General features: G+C 43.4%; 1 protein-coding gene across 2 annotated transcripts in view; it reads right to left on the bottom strand.

Annotated features, from left to right (window-relative positions):
• FAM120C (family with sequence similarity 120C) overlaps nucleotides 1–19,768 on the bottom strand; it is a 139,727-nt gene that overhangs the window by 52,235 nt on the left and 67,724 nt on the right. For both annotated transcript variants that reach the window (XM_030933957.1, XM_030933958.1), the window contains exons 7-10: nucleotides 19,270–19,550; nucleotides 18,211–18,484; nucleotides 16,791–16,962; nucleotides 6,409–6,658 (exon numbers count right to left, since the gene is read on the bottom strand). In XM_030933957.1, the coding sequence (XP_030789817.1) occupies nucleotides 6,409–6,658; nucleotides 16,791–16,962; nucleotides 18,211–18,484; nucleotides 19,270–19,550 (977 nt within the window). The remainder of the gene's footprint in view (nucleotides 1–6,408; nucleotides 6,659–16,790; nucleotides 16,963–18,210; nucleotides 18,485–19,269; nucleotides 19,551–19,768) is intronic.

Here is a 19,768-nt window from a genome sequence, read left to right as displayed (position 1 = left end):
TATATGGAAGAGTAAGGGCTCCAAAGGTGCAAGGATAGCTAGTATAATTCTCAAAAAAGCAAAGCAAAGAGTGGAGATTTGTTCTGCCTGATATTAAGGCAAATTGCAAACCCTTAATAACTGAAACAATGTGATATTGATGAGGACTCTAATGGGCAATGAAACAAAATAGAATCCATGAATGAACTTATACAGATATAAAAACGTGGTACATAATGGCCAGGCACAGTAGCTCACGCCTGTAATCCCAGCACTTTGGGAGGCAGAGGTGGGTGGATCACTCGAGGTCAGGAGTTCAAGACCAGCCTGGCCAACATGGTGAAACCCTGTCTCTACAAAAATACAAAATTAGCTGGGTGTGATGATGCGTGGCTGTAATCCCAGCTACTTGGGAGGCTGAGGCAGGAGAATCGCTTGAACCTGGGAGGTGGAGTTTGCAGTGAGCCGAGATGACGCCACTGCACTCCAGCCTGGGCAACAGAGCGAGACTGTCTAAAAATAAAAAACCAAACATGGTACATAAGAAAGGTTGGGGAAAGAAAGGATCATTCAATACATCAAGCTGGGAAACTGGCATATTATGCAGAGTAAACAAAATTAGATCCTTTCTCACAGCATGTACAAAATAAGTATCTACTGTATTAAGGGCCTGATATGGAAGACAACATTATAAAAGTATAAAAAAACATAGAAAAATCTCTTTTTTTTTTCTTTCTGAGACGGAGTCTCACTCTGTCACCCAGGCTGGAGTGCAGTGGCGCGATCTCAGCTCACTGCAAGCTCCACCTCCCGGATTCACGCCATTCTCCTGCCTCAGCCTCCCGAGTAGCTGGGACTACAGGCGTCCGCCCTCACGCCTGGCTAATTTTTTTTTTTTGTATTTTTAGTAGAGACGGGAGTTTCACCGTGTTAGCCAGGATGGTCTCGATCTCCTGACCTCGTGATTTGGCCTCTCTAATTGCTGGGATTACAGGCGTGAGCCACCGCACCTGGTCAGAAAAAGAATCTTTATGACTTAGGGGTAGGGGAGAATTTATTAAGTAAGACACCAAAACACACATCATAAAGGTACAAAATCATGGGCTTCACAAAACCAAAATAAATACTTCTCAGTGAAGGCAGAAGTATACTGATGTCTGCAATTTACTTGGAAATGCAGTAAAAAAGATGGAAAAATCAATGCCTAGAGATGAATAAATGGACAGTTATATGAAGTAAAGCAAAATGACAAATATTAATTATAGAATCTAGGTGGTGGTTATGAGTGTTCACTGTATTATTATTCTAATTTTTCTATATATATGAAATTATAATGGTTGGCAAAAATTTGCCCACTTTCTGGCTGGGCATGGTGGCTCATGTCTGTAATCCTAGCACTTTGGGAGGCCAAAATGGGAGGATTGCTTGAGCCCAGGAGTTTAAGACTAGTCTGGGCAACATAGTGGGAGCCTGTCTCTAAAAAAAAAAAAAAAAAAAAAAAAACTTTAAAAAATTAGCTGGTATGGCCAGGTGCAGTGGCTCACGCCTGTAGTCACAGCACTTTGGGAGGCTGAGGCGGGCGGATCACTTGAAGTCAGGAGTTCGACACCAGCCTGGCCAACATGGAGAAACCCCGTCTCTACTAAAAATACAAAAACTAGCCAGGCGTGGTGGTGGGCCCCTGTAATCCCAGCTACTCGGGAGGCTGAGGCAGGAGAATCACTTGAACCCAGGAGGCGGAGGTTGCAGTGAGCTGAGATTGAGCCACTGCACTCCAGACCGGGCTAGAGAGCGAGACTCCGTCTCTAAATAAATAAATAAATAAATAAATAAATAAATAAATAAATAAGCTGGGCATGATGGCATGTGCTATAGTCCCAGCTACTTAGAAGACTGAGGCAGGAGGATCACTTGAGCTCAGGATGTTGAGTCTGCAGTGAGCCGTGACTGTGCCACTCAACTCCAGCCTTGGTGACAGAGCAAGATCCTGGCTCCAAGAAAAGTAACTTGCCCACTTTTACCACTCCTATTCGACACAGTACTGGAAGTCCCAGCCAAAGCAATCAGGAAAGAGAAAAAAAATATAAGACATCCAAATTGGAAAAGAGAAAGTGAAATTATTCCTGTTTGCTGATGATATCATCTTATATCTAGAAAACCCTAAAGAATCCTCCAAAAGACTCCTAGATTTGATAAATGAACCCAGTAAAGTGTCAGGATACAAAATCAATGTACAAAAAACAGTAGCATTTCTATACACCAGTAATGATCAAGCTGAGAACCAAATCAAGAAGTCAATCCCATTTACAATAGCTACAAAAAAACTCCACCTAGGAATATATTTAACCAAGGAGGTAAAGGATCTCTATGAGGAAAACTACAAAACACAGATGAAAGAAATTATATATGACATAAAGAAATGGATAAACAATTCATACCCATAGATCAGAAGAATCAATATTGTGAAAATAACCAAAGTAATCTACAGATTAAATGTAATTCCTATCAAAATACCAACATAATTTTTCACAGAATTAGAGAAAACAATCCTAAAATTCATATGGAGTCAAAAAAGAGCTTAAGTAGCCAAAACAATACTAAACAAAAAGAACAAAGCCAGAGGCATCACATTACCTGACTTCAAACTATACTACAAGGCTGCAGTAACTAAGACAGCATGGTACTGGTATAAAAATAGACACATAGATCAATGGAACAGAATAGAGAACTCAGAAATAAAGCCACATACCTACAGCCAATTGATCTTCAATGAAGTTGACAAAACACATACTGGGGAAAGAACACCATTTTAGTGGTACTGAGATAGCTGGTTAGCTACATGCAGAAGAATGAAACTGGGCCCCTATTTCTCACCACATATGAAAATCAATTCAAGATGGGCTGGGTGTGGTGGCTTATGCCTGTAATCCCAGTACTTTGGGAGGCTGAGGTGGGTAGATCACCTGAGGTCAGGAGTTCGAGACTGGCCTGGCCAACACAATGAAATCCTGTCTCTACTAAAAATACAAAACTTAGCAGGGCGGGGTAGTACACACCTGTAATTCCAGCTACTGGAGAGGCTGAGGCAGGAGAATCGCTTGAACCCGAGAGGCAGAGGTTGCAGTGAGCTGAGACTGTGCCACTGCACTCCAGCCTAGGCAACAGAGCGAGACTCCACTCAAAAAAAAAAAAAAAAAAAAAAAAAAAAGCCGGGTGCAGTGGCTCATGCCTGTAATAATCCCAGAACTTTGGGAGGCTGAGACAGGCGGATCACCTGAGGTCAGGAGTTTGAGACCCGCCTGACCAACATGGAGAAACCCCATCTCTACTAAAAATACAAAATTAGGGCTGGGTGCAGTGGCTCACGCCTGTAATCCCAGCACTTTGGGAGGTGGATCACCTGAGGTCAAGAGTTCGAGACCAGCCTGGTCAACATGGTAAAACCCCATCTCTACTAAAATAAAAAATTAGCCGGGCGTGGTGGCGTGCACCTGTAATCCCAGTTACTCATAAGGCTGAGGCAGGAGAACTGCTTGAGCCTGGGAGGCTGAGATTGCAGTGAGCCAAGATCACGCCACTGCACTCCAGCCTGGGCAACACAGCTACACTCCATCTCAAAATAAATAAATAAATAAATAAATAAATAAATAAATAAATAAATAAATACATACATACCTACCTCAAAAGCAAATGCAACAAAACCAAAAATAGACAAATGGGTATAAAGGAAAAAGCTCCTGCACAGCAAAAGAAATAACAGAGTAAACAAACAACCTGCAGAATGAAAGAAAGTATTTGCAAAATATGCATCCAACAACCACAACAAAAATGCTTGCACCTGTATGTTTACTGCAGTACTATTTGCAACAGCAAAGGTATGGGATCAACCTAAATGTTCATCAGTGAATGAATGATTAAAGAAAGTGTGATACACACACACACACACACACACACACTGGAGTACTATTCAACCATCAAAAAGAATGAAATCATGTCTTTTGCAGCAACATGGATGGAACTAGAGGCCATTGTCTTAAGTGAAATAACTCAGAAAGTCAAGCACCACATGCTCTCACTTGTAAGTGGGAGGTAAATAATGTGTGCACATGGACACAGACAGTGGAATAATACACACTGGGGACTCAGAAGGGTGGGAAGGGGGTGAGGGATTGAAAATTACTTAATGGGTACAATGTATACTATTCGAGTGATGGCTACGTGAAAAGCCCAGGCTTCACCACTATACAATATATCCATGTAACAAAAGGACACCTGTACCCCTTAAATCTATAAAAATAAAGTTTTGTTTTTGTTTTTGTTTTGAGACGGAGTCTCGCTCTGTCACCCAGACTAGAGTGCCGTGGCACAATCTCGGCTCACTGCAACCTCTGCCTCCAGGGTTCAAGTGATCCTCCCTCCTCCCAAGTAGCTGGGACCACAGGCGTGTGCCACCACACCCAGCTAATTTTTGTATTTTTAGTAGAGACAGGGTTTTGCCATGTTGGCCAGGCTGGTCTTTCACTCCTGGCCTCAAGTGATCCACCCGCCTCTGCCTCCCAAAGTGCTGGGGTTACAGGTGTGAGCCACCACACCCGGCCTAATTTTGTTTGTTTGTTTTTTTGAGACAGAGTCTCACTCTGTTGCCCAGGCTGGAGTGCAGCGGCACAATGTCTGATCACTGCAACCTCTGTCTGCTGGGTTCAAGCGATTCTCCTGCCTCAGCCTCCCACGTAGCTGGGATTACAAGCACCTGCCACCATGTCTGGCTAATTTTGTATTTTTTTCCTTTTTCTTTGTATAGATGGGGTTTCACCATGCTGTCCAGGCTGGTCTTGAATTCCTGGCCTCAAGTGATCTGCCTACCTTGGCCTCCCAAAGTGCTAGGATTACAGGCGTGAGCCACCACGCCCAGCCAAGTTAAATTTTTAAAAGGCTAGTAAAAACGAAATACTTCTGGTAAACAAAGAACACTATATATAAAGTTTAAACAAATTGTGACTGACTGGAAAAGATACTTGATACACAAGCATAGACACATGCATGCACACTGAAATATAGAAAAGATATTTGCTACATGTGTGTCTGAGAGTATCTGACAAAGAACTTCTGTAATCAGCAAATAAGACAAGTAACCTAATAAAAAATTTGCAAGACAAATAAAGAAGCACTTCAGAGAATGAGAAAACTCAAATGGCTAATAAGCATAAAAACAGAAGATAAACCTCCTCTGTAGTCAAATACAAATTAAAATTAAAGATACTACTTGAAAATACTAGATTGGCAAAAATTAAGAAGTTTTATGATATTAGTACTGGCAATAATATGAGGAAATGAAACACGTATTGTTCACAGGAATATAAATTGGTGTAGCTATAATCTAGAGCAATTTGGCAGTATTAGTGAAAAAGCTACATGCATATTTTACAGGATCCAGAAATTCTACTTCTCAGTATATACTTTAAAGTGACTCAGGAATACAAAGAGGCATAGACATCTATGAGGAAATCCCTTGCAGCACTATTTGTAATAATAACCAAAGAACTGGAAACAATTATCTATCAATCAATAAATAAAAAGCTGTGATATTAGTATTTGATAGAACACAACCCAACAGTGAAGAGGAATTATTAATATATGAGTATGGACAGACCTCAAAAATAATATTGAGTGAAAAAAAGAAACAGGCTGGGCGGGGTGTCTCATGCCTGTAATCCCAGCACTTTGGGAGGCCAAGGTGGACGGATCACCTGAGGTCAGGAGTTCGGTATCAGCCTGGCCAACATGGTGAAACCTCATCTCTACTAAAAATACAAAATTAGCCAGGCATGGTGGCACATGCCTGCAATTCCAGCTACTTGGGAGGCTGAGGCAGGAGAATCACTTGAACCCAGGAGGTGGAGGTTGCAGTGAGCGAAGATTGTGCCATTGCACTCCAGCCTGGGTAACAAGAGTGAAACTCCGTCTCGAAAAAAAAGGGAAAAGCAAAGAAACAATGAGATGTACAGCACAATACCATTCATGCCATAAAAGGAAAAAATTTTACCCATAGAAAATACTACAGACTGTGCATGAATATATGTATGTCTAAATAAATATATGGAAGATGGCTTGGAAGGACACACATCAAATGCTCAAGAGTAGATGACTATGGGTGAATAAAAGAAGGAAATTGGATCAGGGACGAGGACTGAACAAGACAAAAACTAAACTAAAATCAAATATAAAAGAGGAATCATGCATGGACTGATATGACCAAGGATCATAAACTGAGGAGGCTGTCTGAACAATCATTTTCGGTGTTTCTGGAGCATAAGCCAAACACAAAATAAAAATGTCCTCACCTTGAAATACCATAAAAGCAGGTGCTTAAAGGAAGTATTTAAAAAGTAAAAGAGAAAGAACTGGCCGCCTGCCTATCAGGTAGCTTACCGGAGTACACAACACATGAGCAGCAGATGGGTGGGGACATTAGCTGGATTGAGCATACTGGGAGTGTCTGACTTCATACAGGCCAGGAAGGCCCGCATCCTTCTGTTCTTGTCTTCAACTGCTTTGCCTAGCCAGAGCTTCTTGAGGTTTGGGCAAGTCCATTCCCGAAATGTCAGTGCAGACACCAGCTCAGGGGTTTGAGGTGACTTCCCTTTATAGGCAGACCACTCTTTAAGGATCACTGACGGAACTGGAAAACAGAAATTGAGGAAAAAGAGGCTCTAGAGAATCTCTTAGCATTTCTACAGCTAGCCACAGGACATTGACAGGCTCCATCGCATTTCAACTCTTAATTTTCTGTCACAATAATTTTTATTTTTAGCAGCAGGAATAGTATGTGTTTATTAAGTGCTTGATATGCAAGTACTTTATATATATTATCTCATTTACTGCTCACAAAAATCCTGAGTGGCAACTATTATGATACATTATCACAAAACAAAATGCTCATTTTGCAGATAAAGAAATCAAGGGGCCGGGGGTGGTGGTTTACACGTTTAATCCCAGCAATTTGGGAGGCTGAGGCAGGAGGATCGCTTAAGCCCAGGAGTATAAGACCAGCCTGGGCAAGATGGAGAGATCCCACCTCCACAGAAAGTTTAAAAATTTGCTGGGTGTGGTGGCACGCGCCTGTAGTTCCAGCTACTTGGGAGGCTGAGGCAGGAGTATCCCTTGAGCCTAGGAGTTTGAGGCAGCAGTGAGCTATGATCTTCCCACTGCACTCCAGCCTGGGTGACAGAGTGAAATTCCGTCTCTAAAAATAAAAAAGAAAAAGAAAAAGAAAAAGAAGGCCAGGCGTGGTGGCTCATGCCTGTAATCCCAGCATTTTGGGAGGCCGAGGTGGGCAGATCACTTGAGGTCAGGAGTTCAAGACCAGCCTGGCCAATATGGTGAAACCTCGTCTCTACAAAAACAAAACAAAACAAAACAAAACAAAAAACAAAATTAGCCAGGCATAGTGGCAGGTGCCTGTAATCCCAGCTACTCTGGAGGCAGAGGCAGGAGAATCGCTTGAACCTGGGAGGCGGAGATTGCAGTAAGCCAAGATCAAGTCACCACACTGCAGCCTGGGCGACAGAGCGAGACTTTGTCTGAAAAAAAAAAAAAAAAGTAACTTGGAGAAATAAAACAAGGTCCAATGTCACACATCTCTTAGTTACTCTGAATCTTATTTTTTCAGTAGATGCACGAGGCTAGGCAAGGAAAGAAGCACAAGGAAGAATTATTTAAATAACTGGCTTTATAATACACAATGAGATACCCCAAAAGACATTAAGATATTTCACAAAATTCTCAAAAAAATCAACATCTTTTAGATTTACAAAGGCAGGCTGGGCACAGTGGCTCACGGCTGTAATCCCAGCACGTTGGGAGGCTGAGGTGGGCGGATCACCTCAGGTCAGGAGTTCGAGACCAGCCTGACCAACATGGAGAAACCCCGTCTCTACTAAAAATACAAAGTTAGCTGGGCGTGGTGGCGCATGCCTGTAATCCCAGCTACTCGGGAGGCTGAGGCAGGAGAACCACTTGAACTCGGGAGGCGGAGAGTGCGGTGAGCCGAGATCGTGCCATTGTACTCCAGCCTGGGCAACAAGAGTGAAACTCCATCTCAAAAGAAAAAAAAAAAAAGATTTACAAAGGCATAACAGAGCAGGAAAACGTGGCTTCTATATATTTCTACTCCACCTCAGATTCCTCAGCTATGGCCTCCCTCTTCTATTTGAGATGTCAAGCATCTATTCAGTCACCCAAGCAAGAGACTTGGAAATCATTCCAAAGCCTTGTCTCTTTTCCATGTCCTACATATCCGGTGATTAACAAAGTCTTGCTAACTCCACCTCCTTATAATCCCTTCTATCTGTCCTGTTTTCTCTTTCACAGCAGCGGTTCAAATATTATCTCTGACCTGACAAGAGTTTCAAGACTGTTTCTACCTTTATCCTGTTTGGTCTCCCTCACACCCGTGCTCCACAACCACTAGAATGTTCTTATTTAAACAAATTTTTTAGTTTGAAATAATTATAGATTCACAGGAAGTTGCAAAGATAGTACAGAGAGGTCCTGTGTACCCTTCACACAGTTTCTCCAATGGTGTTATCTCTTAAATAATTATAATACAACGTCAAAGCCAGGAAAGTGACATTGGTACAATGTAAGTGTGTAGTTCTATGTTGTATGGATTTGTGTAACCACCACTGCAATCAAGATACAGAACAGCCGGGCGCGGTGGCTCAAGCCTGTAATCCCAGCACTTTGGGAGGCCGAGATGGGAGGATCACGAGGTCAGGAGATCGAGACCATCCTGGCTAACACGGTGAAACCCCGTCTCTACTAAAAAAATACAAAAAACTAGCCGGGCGACGTGGCGGGCGCCTGTAGTCCCAGCTACTCGGGAGGCTGAGGCAGGAGAATGGCCTAAACCCAGGAGGCAGAGCTTGCAGTGAGCTGAGATCCGGCCACTGCACTCCAGCTGGGGCGGCAGAGCAAGACTCCGTCTCAAAAAAAAAAAAAAAAAAAAAGATACAGAACAAACCCATAACCACGAAGATTTTCATTGTGCCAACCCTTTACAGTCACAAACAATGACTTCCAGCACCAATCCTAACTTACGGAAACCACTAATCTATTGTCCATCTACAATTTTATCATTTTGAGGACATCATATAAGTGGAATTATACAGTACATGACCTTTTGAAACTGGCATTGGCTGGGCGTGGTGGCTCACACCTGTAATCGCAGCACTTTGGGAGGCTGAGGCAGGTGGATCACCTGAGGTTGGGAGTTTGAGACCAGCCCGATCAACATGGAGAAACCCTGTCTCTACTAAAAATACAAAATTAGCTGGGTGTGGTGGCACATGCCTGTAATCCCAGCTACTCGGGAGGCTGAGGCAGGAGAATCGCTTGAACCCAGGAGGCGGAGGTTGCAATGAGCCAAGATTGCACCATTGGACTCCAGCTTGGGCAACAAAAGTGAAACTCCATCTTAAAAAAAAAAAAAGAACCTGGCATTTTCACTCAGTATATGCCCTTAAGATCCATCCATGTTGTTGCATGTATCAATAGTTCATTCTGTTTTTTTACTGACTAGTATTCCATGGCATGGATGTACCACAGTTTAATCATTCACCCACTGAAGCATATCTGGGTTGCTTCCAGTTTGGGGTTATAATGCTGTCTTGTGAATATGTTCCTGCATGAAAATAAGTCTTCAATATAAATGCCCAAGAGTGTAAGTGCTGAGTTGTATAAGTCTATTTTTAGTTTTGAAAGAAAATGACAAATTATTTTCCAGAATGGCAGCACCATTTTACATTCCTACCAACATTTATGAGTGATCCACCTTCTCTGCATCCTCTCCGGGATATGGTGTTATCACTATTATTCACCTTTGCCGTTTTGGTAAGTATGTAGTGATATTTCATTGTGGTTTTAATTTGTATTTTTCTAATGGCTGCTATGTTGAACGTCTTTTCATGTCTTTGCCATATGTATATCTTCTTCAGTGAAATGTCTGTGCATGTCTTTTGCCAATTTTCTAATTCAATTGTTTTTGTTATGTTCAGTTTTGAGAGTTCTTTATATATTTTAGATACTAGTATAGATATGTGGTACCTGTTCAACTATGGATGTCCAGTTGATCTAACACCATTTATATAAAAAAACAAACAACAACAACAAAAAACTATCCTTCCTCCAATTAAGTGCTTTTGCAGCTTTGTCAAAAATCAGTTTGCTGGCCAGGCATGATGGCTCACACCTGTAATCCCAGTTGAGGCTAAGGCAGGAGAACTGCTTGAGCCCAGGAGGCAGAGGTTGCAATGAGCGGAGATCGTGCCACTGCGCTCCAGCCTGGGCAATAGAGCGAGACTCTGTCTCAAAAAAAAAAAAAAAAAAAAAAAAAAGCAGTACTCATATGGGACTATTCCTGGATGCCCTGTTGTATTCCATTGATCTATGTGTCAATACCTCTGCCTATAATCTTTTTTTTTTTTTTTTTAAAGACAGGGTCTCACTCTGACACCCAGACTACAGTGCAGTGGAGTGATCTCAGCTCACTGCAACCTCTACCCACCAGGCTCAAGTGATCCTCTCACCTCAGCTTCCTGAGGAGCTGGGACCACAGGTAATACACCACCACACCTGGCTATATATATTTTTTGTATTTTTAGTAGAGATGGGGTCTCTCCATGTTGCCCAGGCTGGTCTCGAATTCCTGAGCTCAAGGGATCCACCCACCTTGGCCTCCCAAAGTGCCGGGATTACAAGCGTGAGACGCCATGCCTGGCCTACAATCTTAATTACTGTAGCTACCTAGTAAGTCTTACAGTCAGGTTCAGCAATTGCTTTCAACTTATTCTTCCTTTTCAAAAATCATGTTAGCTAGTTTAATTCCTTTGTCTTTCCACATAAACATTAGAATCATCTTGTCTATATTTACAAAGAATCTTGCTGGGATTTGGATAGGAATTGCATCACACCTGTGTTATCAATTTGGGGAGAACTGACATCTTTACTATGTTGAGTTTTCTAATCCATGAACATCTGTATCTCTCCATTTATTTAGATCTTTGATTTCTTTCATCAGCATTTTGTGACTTTCAGCATACAGTCTTTGAACACCTTTTGTTAAATTTTTAACTATTTCATTTTCTTTGGAAGGACTGTACATGGTCTTGCACTTTGTTTCAGTTCCACATATTCATTGTTAGTATATATAGAAAGGTAATCAATTTTTATATATTTATCTTGCATCCTGCAACCTTAACAAATTCACTTATTAGTTCCAGGAGTTTTGTTGTAGATTCCTTGTGATTTTCTACATAGACCGACTATATACCATCTGCAATTACAGTTTTATTTCTTCCTTACTGATGTCTATGTCTTCTATTTCATTTTCTTGCCTTACTGGTCTGGCTAAAACTTCTAGTACTATGTTGAAGAGCAGTGGAAAGAGCAGACATTCTAGCCTTCTTCCTGATTTTAGGAGAAAAACATCTTTCACCATTAAGTACAGTTGATCCTTGAACATAAGTTTGAGCTACACGGGTCCACTTATGCACAAATTTTTTTCAACCAAACACTGACAGAAAACACAGAATTCACATGATGCCAAACCCACATATATAGAGGGCCAACTCTTCATATACACAGGTTCTGCAGGGCCTACCTACTGTGGGACTTGATTATGAGTGAATTTTAGTATATGTGGGGGTCCTGGAACCAATCCCCCATGTATGGCAAGGAATGACTGTATGTTAGCTGTAGATTCTTTGTAGATATTCTTTATCTTGAGGAAGTTCCCCTCTGTTCTTAGTTTCCTGATAGTTCTTATCATGAATGAGTGTTGAATTTTGTCAAATGCTTTTTCTGCATCCACTGATATAATCACATGATTTTTCTTCTTTAGCCTGTTTATTTAGTGGATTATATTTACAGATTTTTCAAATATTGAACAAATCTTACAACAATGGAATAAATCCTACTTGGCCTTGGCCAGGGCATGTAATTCTTTCTATATATTGCTGAATTCCCCTGGCTGATATTTCATTAAGAATTTTTGCATCCATATTGTTTTAGTCAATTTGGGCTGCTATAAGAAAGTACCACAGACTAGGAGGCTTACAAACAACAGAAATTGATTTTTACAATTGCGGAGGCTGGGAAGCCTAAGATCAAGGTATTGGCAGAGACATCTGGTGAGAACCTGCTTCCTGGTTTGCAGATGGCTGTCTTCTCATTGTATCCTCATATAGTAGAGAGTAGAAAGAGCTATCTGGCGTTCCTTTTATAAGGACACTGATCTCATTCATGAAGGTTCCATACTCATGACCTAATTACCTCCCAAAGGCCCCATCTCCTAATAGCATCACATTGGGGGTTAGGATTTCAACATATGAATTGCAGGGGACAGGAACACTCAATCCATAACATATATTGATGAAGGATACTGGTCTGAAGTGTTGTTTTTACGTACTCCCTTTTCTTTTTAAGAGATGAGATGGCCAGGCGCAGTGGCTCACGCCTGTAATCCCAGCACTTTGGGAGGCCGAGGCAGGCGGATCATAAGGTTGGGAGATCGAGACCATCCTGGCTAACACGGTGAAACCCCATCTCTACTAAAAATACAAAAAATTAGCCAGGCGTGGTGGCGGGTGCCTGTAGTCCCAGCTACTCAGGAGGCTGAGGCAGGAGAATGGTGTGAACCTGGGAGGTGGAGCTTGCAGTGAGCCGAGATCATTCCATTGCACTCCAGCCAGCAAGACTCCGTCTCAAAAAAAAAAAAAAAAAAAAAAAAAAAAGAGATCTTACTCTGTTACCCAGGCTGGAGGGCAATGGAGTGATCACAGCCCACTGCAGCCTCAAACTCCTGGATACAAGCAATCCTCTGGCCTCAGCCTGTGAAACAGCTGGGACTACAGGTATGCACTATGCTCAGCTATATTAAATAAAAATTTTTTTTTTAAGTGATGGAGTCTCACTATGTTGCCCAGGCTGGTCTCAAACTCCTGGCCTCAAGCATCTTCCCACTTGGGCCTCCCTAGGTATTGAGATTACAGACGTGAGCCACCATGCCTGGCCCAGGTATCTTTTTTGATATAATGATTTATTTCCCTTTGAATGTATAACCAGTAGTGGGATTGCTAGATCGAATGGTAGTTCATTTTTCAGTTCTTTGGGAAAACTTTGTATTATTTTCTATAAAGGTTGTACTAATTTACATTCCTACCAAGAGTATAGAAACATCCCCTTTTCTCTGCATCCTTGCCAACATCTGTTGGTTTTAGACTTGGTTCACTGCATCCTCCACCACCCAGGTTCATGCGATTCTCGTGCCTCAGCCCCACTCCCCTTCTCGCCACCCTCCACCCCCTCCAGAAGCTGGGATTACAAGTCTGTGCTGCCATGCCCAGCTAATTTGTTGTGTTTTTAGTAGAGACGGGTTTCGTCATGTTGGCCAGGCTGGTCTCAAACTCCTGGCCTCATGTGATCTGCCCGCCTCAGCCTCCCAAAGTGCTGGGATTACAGGCATGAGCCACTGCACCCAGCTCATTGTGGTTTTAATATGCATTTCTCTGATAGCTAGTGATGCTGAGTATTTTTTCATTTATTTGTTGGCCACTTGTATGTCTTCTTTTTTTTTTTTTTTTTTTTTTTTTTTTTTTTTTTTGAGACGGAGTCTCGCTCTGTCACCCAGGCTGGAGTGCAGTGGCCAGATCTCAGGTCACTGCAAGCTCCACCTCCCGGGTTCACGCCATTCTCCTGCCTCAGCCTCCCGAGTAGCTGGGACTACAGGCGCCGCCACCTCGCCCGGCTAGTTTTTTGTATTTTTAGTAGAGATGGGGTTTCACAGTGTTAGCCAGGATGGTCTCGATCTCCTGACCTCGTGATCCGCCCGTCTCGGCCTCCCAAAGTGCTGGGATTACAGGCTTGAGCCACCGCGCCCGGCCGTATGTCTTCTTTTGTAAAACGTCTGTTCTTGTCCTTTGCCTACTTTTTAATGGGGTTATTTGCTTTTTTCTTGTTGAGTTCCTTGTAGATTCTGTATATTAGCCCTTTGTCCAATGCATAGCCTGCAAATATTTTTCCCATTCTGTAGGCTATTTACTCTGTTGTTTCTTTTGATATGCAAAAGTCAAACATGTTTATAACTGTTTATCAAAGCATTTTTATGGTGGCTGTTGTGAAATCCTTGTCAGATAATCAAACTTCTGTCATCTCTATGTTCATTTTCTTTTCTTGAGGTCTGAATTTGATATCTTTCTGGTTCTAGGAATGATGAGAAATTTTCCATTGAAAAGTGGACTTTTTTTTTTTTTTTGAGATGGAGTCTTGCTCATCACCCAGGCTGGAGTGCAGTGGCGCGATCTCGGCTCACTGCAAGCTCCGCCTCCCGGGTTCATGCCATTCTCCTGCCTCAGCCTCCCGAGTAGCTGGGACTACAGGCGCCTGCCAACGCGCCTGGCTAATTTTTTTGTATTTTTATCAGAAACGGGGTTTCACCGTGTTAGCCAAGATGGTCTTGATCTCCTGACCTTGTGATCCGCCCGCCTCGGCCTCCCAAAGTGCTGGATTACAGGCGTGAGCCACCACGCCCGGCCGAAAAGTGGACATTTTGGGTATTATTTTATTTTTATTTTTATTTTTTTTGAGACGGAGTCTCGCTCTGTCACCCAGGCTGGAGTGCTGTGGCCGGATCTCAGCTCACTGCAAGCTCCGCCTCCCGGGTTCACGCCATTCTCCTGCCTCAGCCTCCCGGGTAGCTGGGACTACAGGCGCCCGCCACCTCGCCCGGCTAGTTTTTTGTAGTTTTTAGTAGAGACGGGGTTTCACCGTGTTAGCCAGGATGGTCTCGATCTCCTGACCTCGTGATCTGCCCGTCTCGGCCTCCCAAAGTGCTGGGATTACAGGCTTGAGCCACCGCGCCCGGCTGGGTATTATTTTAAAAGATTCTGGATCTTACTTAAACCTTGTGTATTAGTAGGCCTTTTCTGACCCCACTATGGTGGGTGAAGGGGGATACTCTGTCATTATTGACAGGTGAAAGTGAAAGTCCTGGCTCCCCACTTGACCTTATCTGACACCTCCCCAGCAGGAGCAGGTAGGGGCACCTCATTACAGCCTGGGTAAGTATGGAAGTCTAGGTTCTTCATTTGGCCTTTGCTGGGAGGGTTGGGGGTAGACCACAGTTTTCCTGTAGTATTTGGCTGGAGTACAGAGATTATTATTTTAAAATCTTTGTGTTGTTAGGTTGTTCCTTTCTGGTCCTTTGGCCAGAGAAAGTAGGTTTTGTGGGGGGCTTATACTGGTCTGCAGCTGTTGACATTTATGGGCTGCCAGTTTGTCCCACACCCAGTCTGGAATATGTGAGGCAAAAAAAAATTCAGGGAACTCACCACTGCACCACTGTGTCATTCCTTGGGCCCCAAGATTTCTACTTTCTAGTGTCTTGTGCTTGTTTTATGGATAATGTCCTGGGCTTTTAGTTGTACTTAGCATGAAGACTAAGGAAAAGTACATCTGATCAACTCTATCTTCCCAGAAACAGAGAAATGTTCTTTTGAACACACTAATTTGACTACGGCACTGTGTAGCTTAAAATACTTCAATGTCTCCAACTACCTACAGGTTCAAATCCCAAAACAAAAAATTCACGGGAGAGAGACTGTTAGATACACCTCTATGTTCCCAAAGCCCAGTATGGTTCTTTCTTTTTGTATGTGAGACAGGGTCTCCTGTCACCCAGGCTGGAGTGCAGTGGCACGATCACAGCTCACTGCAGCCTCAACCCCCCAGGGTCAAGCAATCCTCCCACCTCAGCCCTACAAGTAGCTGGAACTAGAGGCACATGCCACCATGCCCAGCTAATTTTTTTTTTTTTTTCTGAGATGGAGTTTCGCTCTTGTTGCTCAGGCTGGAGTGCAATGGCACGATCTCAGCTCACCACAATCTCTGCCTCCTGAGTTCAAGCGATTCTCCTGCCTCAGCCTCCCGAGTAGCTAGGATTACAGGCATGCGCCACCATGCCTGGCTAATTTTGTATTTTTGGTAGAAAGGGGGTTTCTCCATGTTGGTCAGGCTGGTCTCAAACTCCCGACCTCAGGAAATCTGCTCGCCTCAGCCTCCCAAAGTGCTGGGATTACAGGCATGAGCCACTGCACCTGGCCTGTTTTTTATTTCTTTATTTCTTTTATTTTTGAGACAAGGTCTCACTCTGTCACCCAGGCTGGAGTGTAGTAACATGATCAGGGCTCACTGCAGCCTTGACCTCCCAGACTCAATCAATTCTCCCATCTCAGCCCCCCAAGTAGCTGGGACTACACGTGTACACAACCACGCCTGACTAATTTTTTAGATTTTTAATAGAGGCGGAGTTTCTCCATGCTGCCCAGGCTGGTCTTGAACTCCTAGACTCAAGTGATCCATACGCGTCGGCCCCACAAAGTACTGGGATTACAGGCATGAGGCACAGCACCCAGCATTTTTTCTAGTGATGGAGTCTTGCCATGTTGCCCAGGCTGGTCTTTAATTCCTGAGCTTAAGTGATCTGCCTGCCTCGGCCTCCCAAAGTGCTGGGATTACAGGTATGAGCTGCCATGCCTGGTCCAGCATGGTGCTTATAAGTAGTAGTCACTCTAAATGCTTGATAATTGCAGAATTGGGGCTTAAGTTAATGTGTTCCCAGTATCAGTATGCATTTTGTTGAATGTTACATTTTCTTAAAGACTACTGCATAGCCAAAGGTACCCAATGTGCCTGAACAGACATACCTGCGCTGTGTCAAGTGCTGAGAGAATTGTCATAGCTAGAACTACACTTACCTTCCACAGGCAGCCGCCGTCGCATGGCCAAGCGTTCCATTTTCCTCTGTGTCTCTGCCAGACTAAAAAGAACTCCATATACATATTGACGAGCTGACCGGAATAAGAGAGCAGCTGGAGGCAGCTCCATGTTACACTCATCCTCAATACATACGGGAATCTTAATTTCACCCTAACAAGAGAACGTTCCAGGGAAAAGGAAAAAATGAGTTACCTCAAGGTTTAGAACTGAGCTGAGAAGAATCAATAATAAACTGTAGCCTCTGTGGTCTATCCACTAAATTTTTTATTTGTATTTAGACAGAGTTTCATACTAAAAAGAAGCTCTAACAAGCTTAGCTGATTGCAGCTAACTTATAAGCTATATTTCATTTTTAAAGTTTCAACGGACCGGTGCGGTGGCTCACGCCTGTAATCCCAGCACTTTGAGAGGCTGAGGTGGGCGGATCACCTGAGGTCAGGAGTTCAAGACCAGATGAAATCCCGTTTCTACTAAAAATACAAAAGTTAGTCAGGTATGGTGCGGGCGCCTGTAGTCCCAGCTACTCAGGAGGCTGAGGCAGGAGAATCACTTGAACCTGGGAGGCAGTTGCAGTGAGCCAATATCGTGCCACTGCACTCCAGCTTGGGCAACAGAGCGAGACTCTGTCTCAAAAAATAAAATAAAATGGCCGGGCGCGGTGGCTCAAGCCTGTAATCCCAGCACTTTGGGAGGCCGAGACGGGCGGATCACAAGGTCAGGAGATCGAGACCATCCTGGCTAACCCGGTGAAACCCCGTCTCTACTAAAAAATAAAAAAACTAGCTGGGCGAGGTGGCGGGCACCTATAGTCCCAGCTACTCGGGAGGCTGAGGCAGGAGAATGGCATGAATCCGAAAGGCGGAGCTTGCAGTGAGCTGAGATCTGGCCACTGCACTCCAGTTTGGGCGACAGAGCGAGACTCCGTCTCAAAAAAAAAAAAAAAAAAAAAATTAACATAAAATAAAATAAGACTCAACAATGACTATAGCTAACGAATGGGGAAAGTCCACATTAGGCATTTTGCTGGAGGATGGGTATGTAAAAGACCGGAGGAAGGGAACAGCTTTGCAGAAGTAGAAAAAGAAATAAGGAAAAGGGCATAAAGCCTCTTGGACTGTGTTCATCCCTAGAACCAGACTCCACCAACTTGGTGCATTATCTACTTCAAAATCTCACAATTACACTTATTTTCTAGGGGCCTCATTTACCACACAGTCCCAACTCCTGCTAGTCTGGCCTCACCTAAGGCCTTAGTATGATGAGGGGCCCACTGCATGTAGCCTTCTTTTTCTAACTTCATATACCAATGATCAGAATGTTCTCTGATAACTTACAGTCCTAGGAAGTAGGAAGTACAGTGTTAAAAGCAGGGAGGTAAGTGCTGATGTGCTGCCTCACCTTAGTGAGGACATGGTAGATATATGGGTACATAAGACCCCTCCGGTGTCTGTGTTCAGCAACTCGCAAGACTTCTGGAGCTACTGGAGGTAAGGGTGGAATGGTGATATCCATGTGGTTCCTCGTAGACATAGACAGCAGAGATGGGATGTGGGGCTCACCATCACCTAGGCTTGCTTCTGAAACTCCAGTATTAACAGGCTGTGCCCAGGACCCTCTGTCACGATTGAGATTTCCCCACTCAGGCTGGTGCTGAAATGCTTCTGTGATATGACTAAAAAATTTAGAAAGACAGTGTCAAACAAAAAAGGGAGATTGATAAAAATATTCCTACTTAAGATGCCTGTTCTGGACCCAAGGGGTCTCACAAACCCTTTGGAGGCCAGGACACTGGGTTAGCACTGGACTGGTACCTTTCCTCTCAATGGCCATTACTGACTTCCTAGCTTCTTTCATCTGACACCAACCAAAGTGATCAAAAGTCATGGGAATCACTCTGGACCCTTTATACCTTGTAAGAGGCCATGTTTAGAGTTGGCTTATGTTTTAAGAAAATAATCACAATTACAACCTCAAAGCAGCTCTGTTTCCCAGGAATAATCTGCTTAGAGGAATAATCTGCCAACAAATGGGCTAGCACAAATCCCACTGTTTTAATCCTCAGAACCCTGTCTTAGTTACTAAGCAATGTAATTGCTTACTCAATGATTCCACTATTTCCACTCTATAAATGCTTTTCTTTTTTTGACATTTAATCTACCCTCCTCACAAATTAAGAAATGACAGCCACAATACCCATACGAAGGCTTCCTTAACTAGCTACTATGCTGCCTTTTACCTCAGTTGCCTGGGTGTTTGAAAATTACCATCTGCACAGGGCCAAATAAGCATGAAGTGGGCAAGCATAGAAAACGTTTTCCTGCTTTGCTTTCCTAAGAGCAAAACACTACAGAGGAAAGCCAGGAATTACACTTCCCCACACCCTCCACCCATCTAACAAGCAAAATAACACAGATGCCTCAGAAATCTATTCCCTTAGGTGTCTACAGAGATACTTACTCAGAGCTAGCTCCATTTGGCTCATCACCATCAGAGGAAGAGGAGTGGGAAGAGTCTGGTACCAAAGGAGGTGAGGCTTTAGAAGGCAGGTAATTGGGAAACTGGGATGCAGAAGAGTCATAGGAGACAGCCCAATTGGCAAAGGGGTTGGTCTGCAGCATGGGATCCTCAGAAAAAGCATGGGATTCCCCCAAAGCATGGGAGGAGAAGAGAAGAGATGAGCTGGGTCCCACTGGGAATGGTGGTGGATATTTCACTTTCTGGGGCACTTGGTGAGAAAACTAAACGATAAAACAGACAGAAGAGCTATTTAACATTTTATAAGGCTCCAAGATGGCTCCCTCAGAAGTTGTGACACAGTGGATGATGCCAGTAGTGGAGACTGTTGAGATACAAAGTACCTACTGAGAATAATGAGAAATGATTCTAACAGTGATGTATGAACAGAATCCTCCACAGGCAGGACAATGAACAGTTGAAGTCTCCTAGAACTGTTCTC

This window comes from Rhinopithecus roxellana, chromosome 7 (genome assembly GCF_007565055.1).
Source record: "Rhinopithecus roxellana isolate Shanxi Qingling chromosome 7, ASM756505v1, whole genome shotgun sequence".
NCBI classification, from domain to species: Eukaryota; Metazoa; Chordata; class Mammalia; order Primates; family Cercopithecidae; genus Rhinopithecus; species Rhinopithecus roxellana.
Note: the sequence above shows the minus strand (reverse complement) of the source record. Positions and strands in the feature narration are given on the sequence as shown.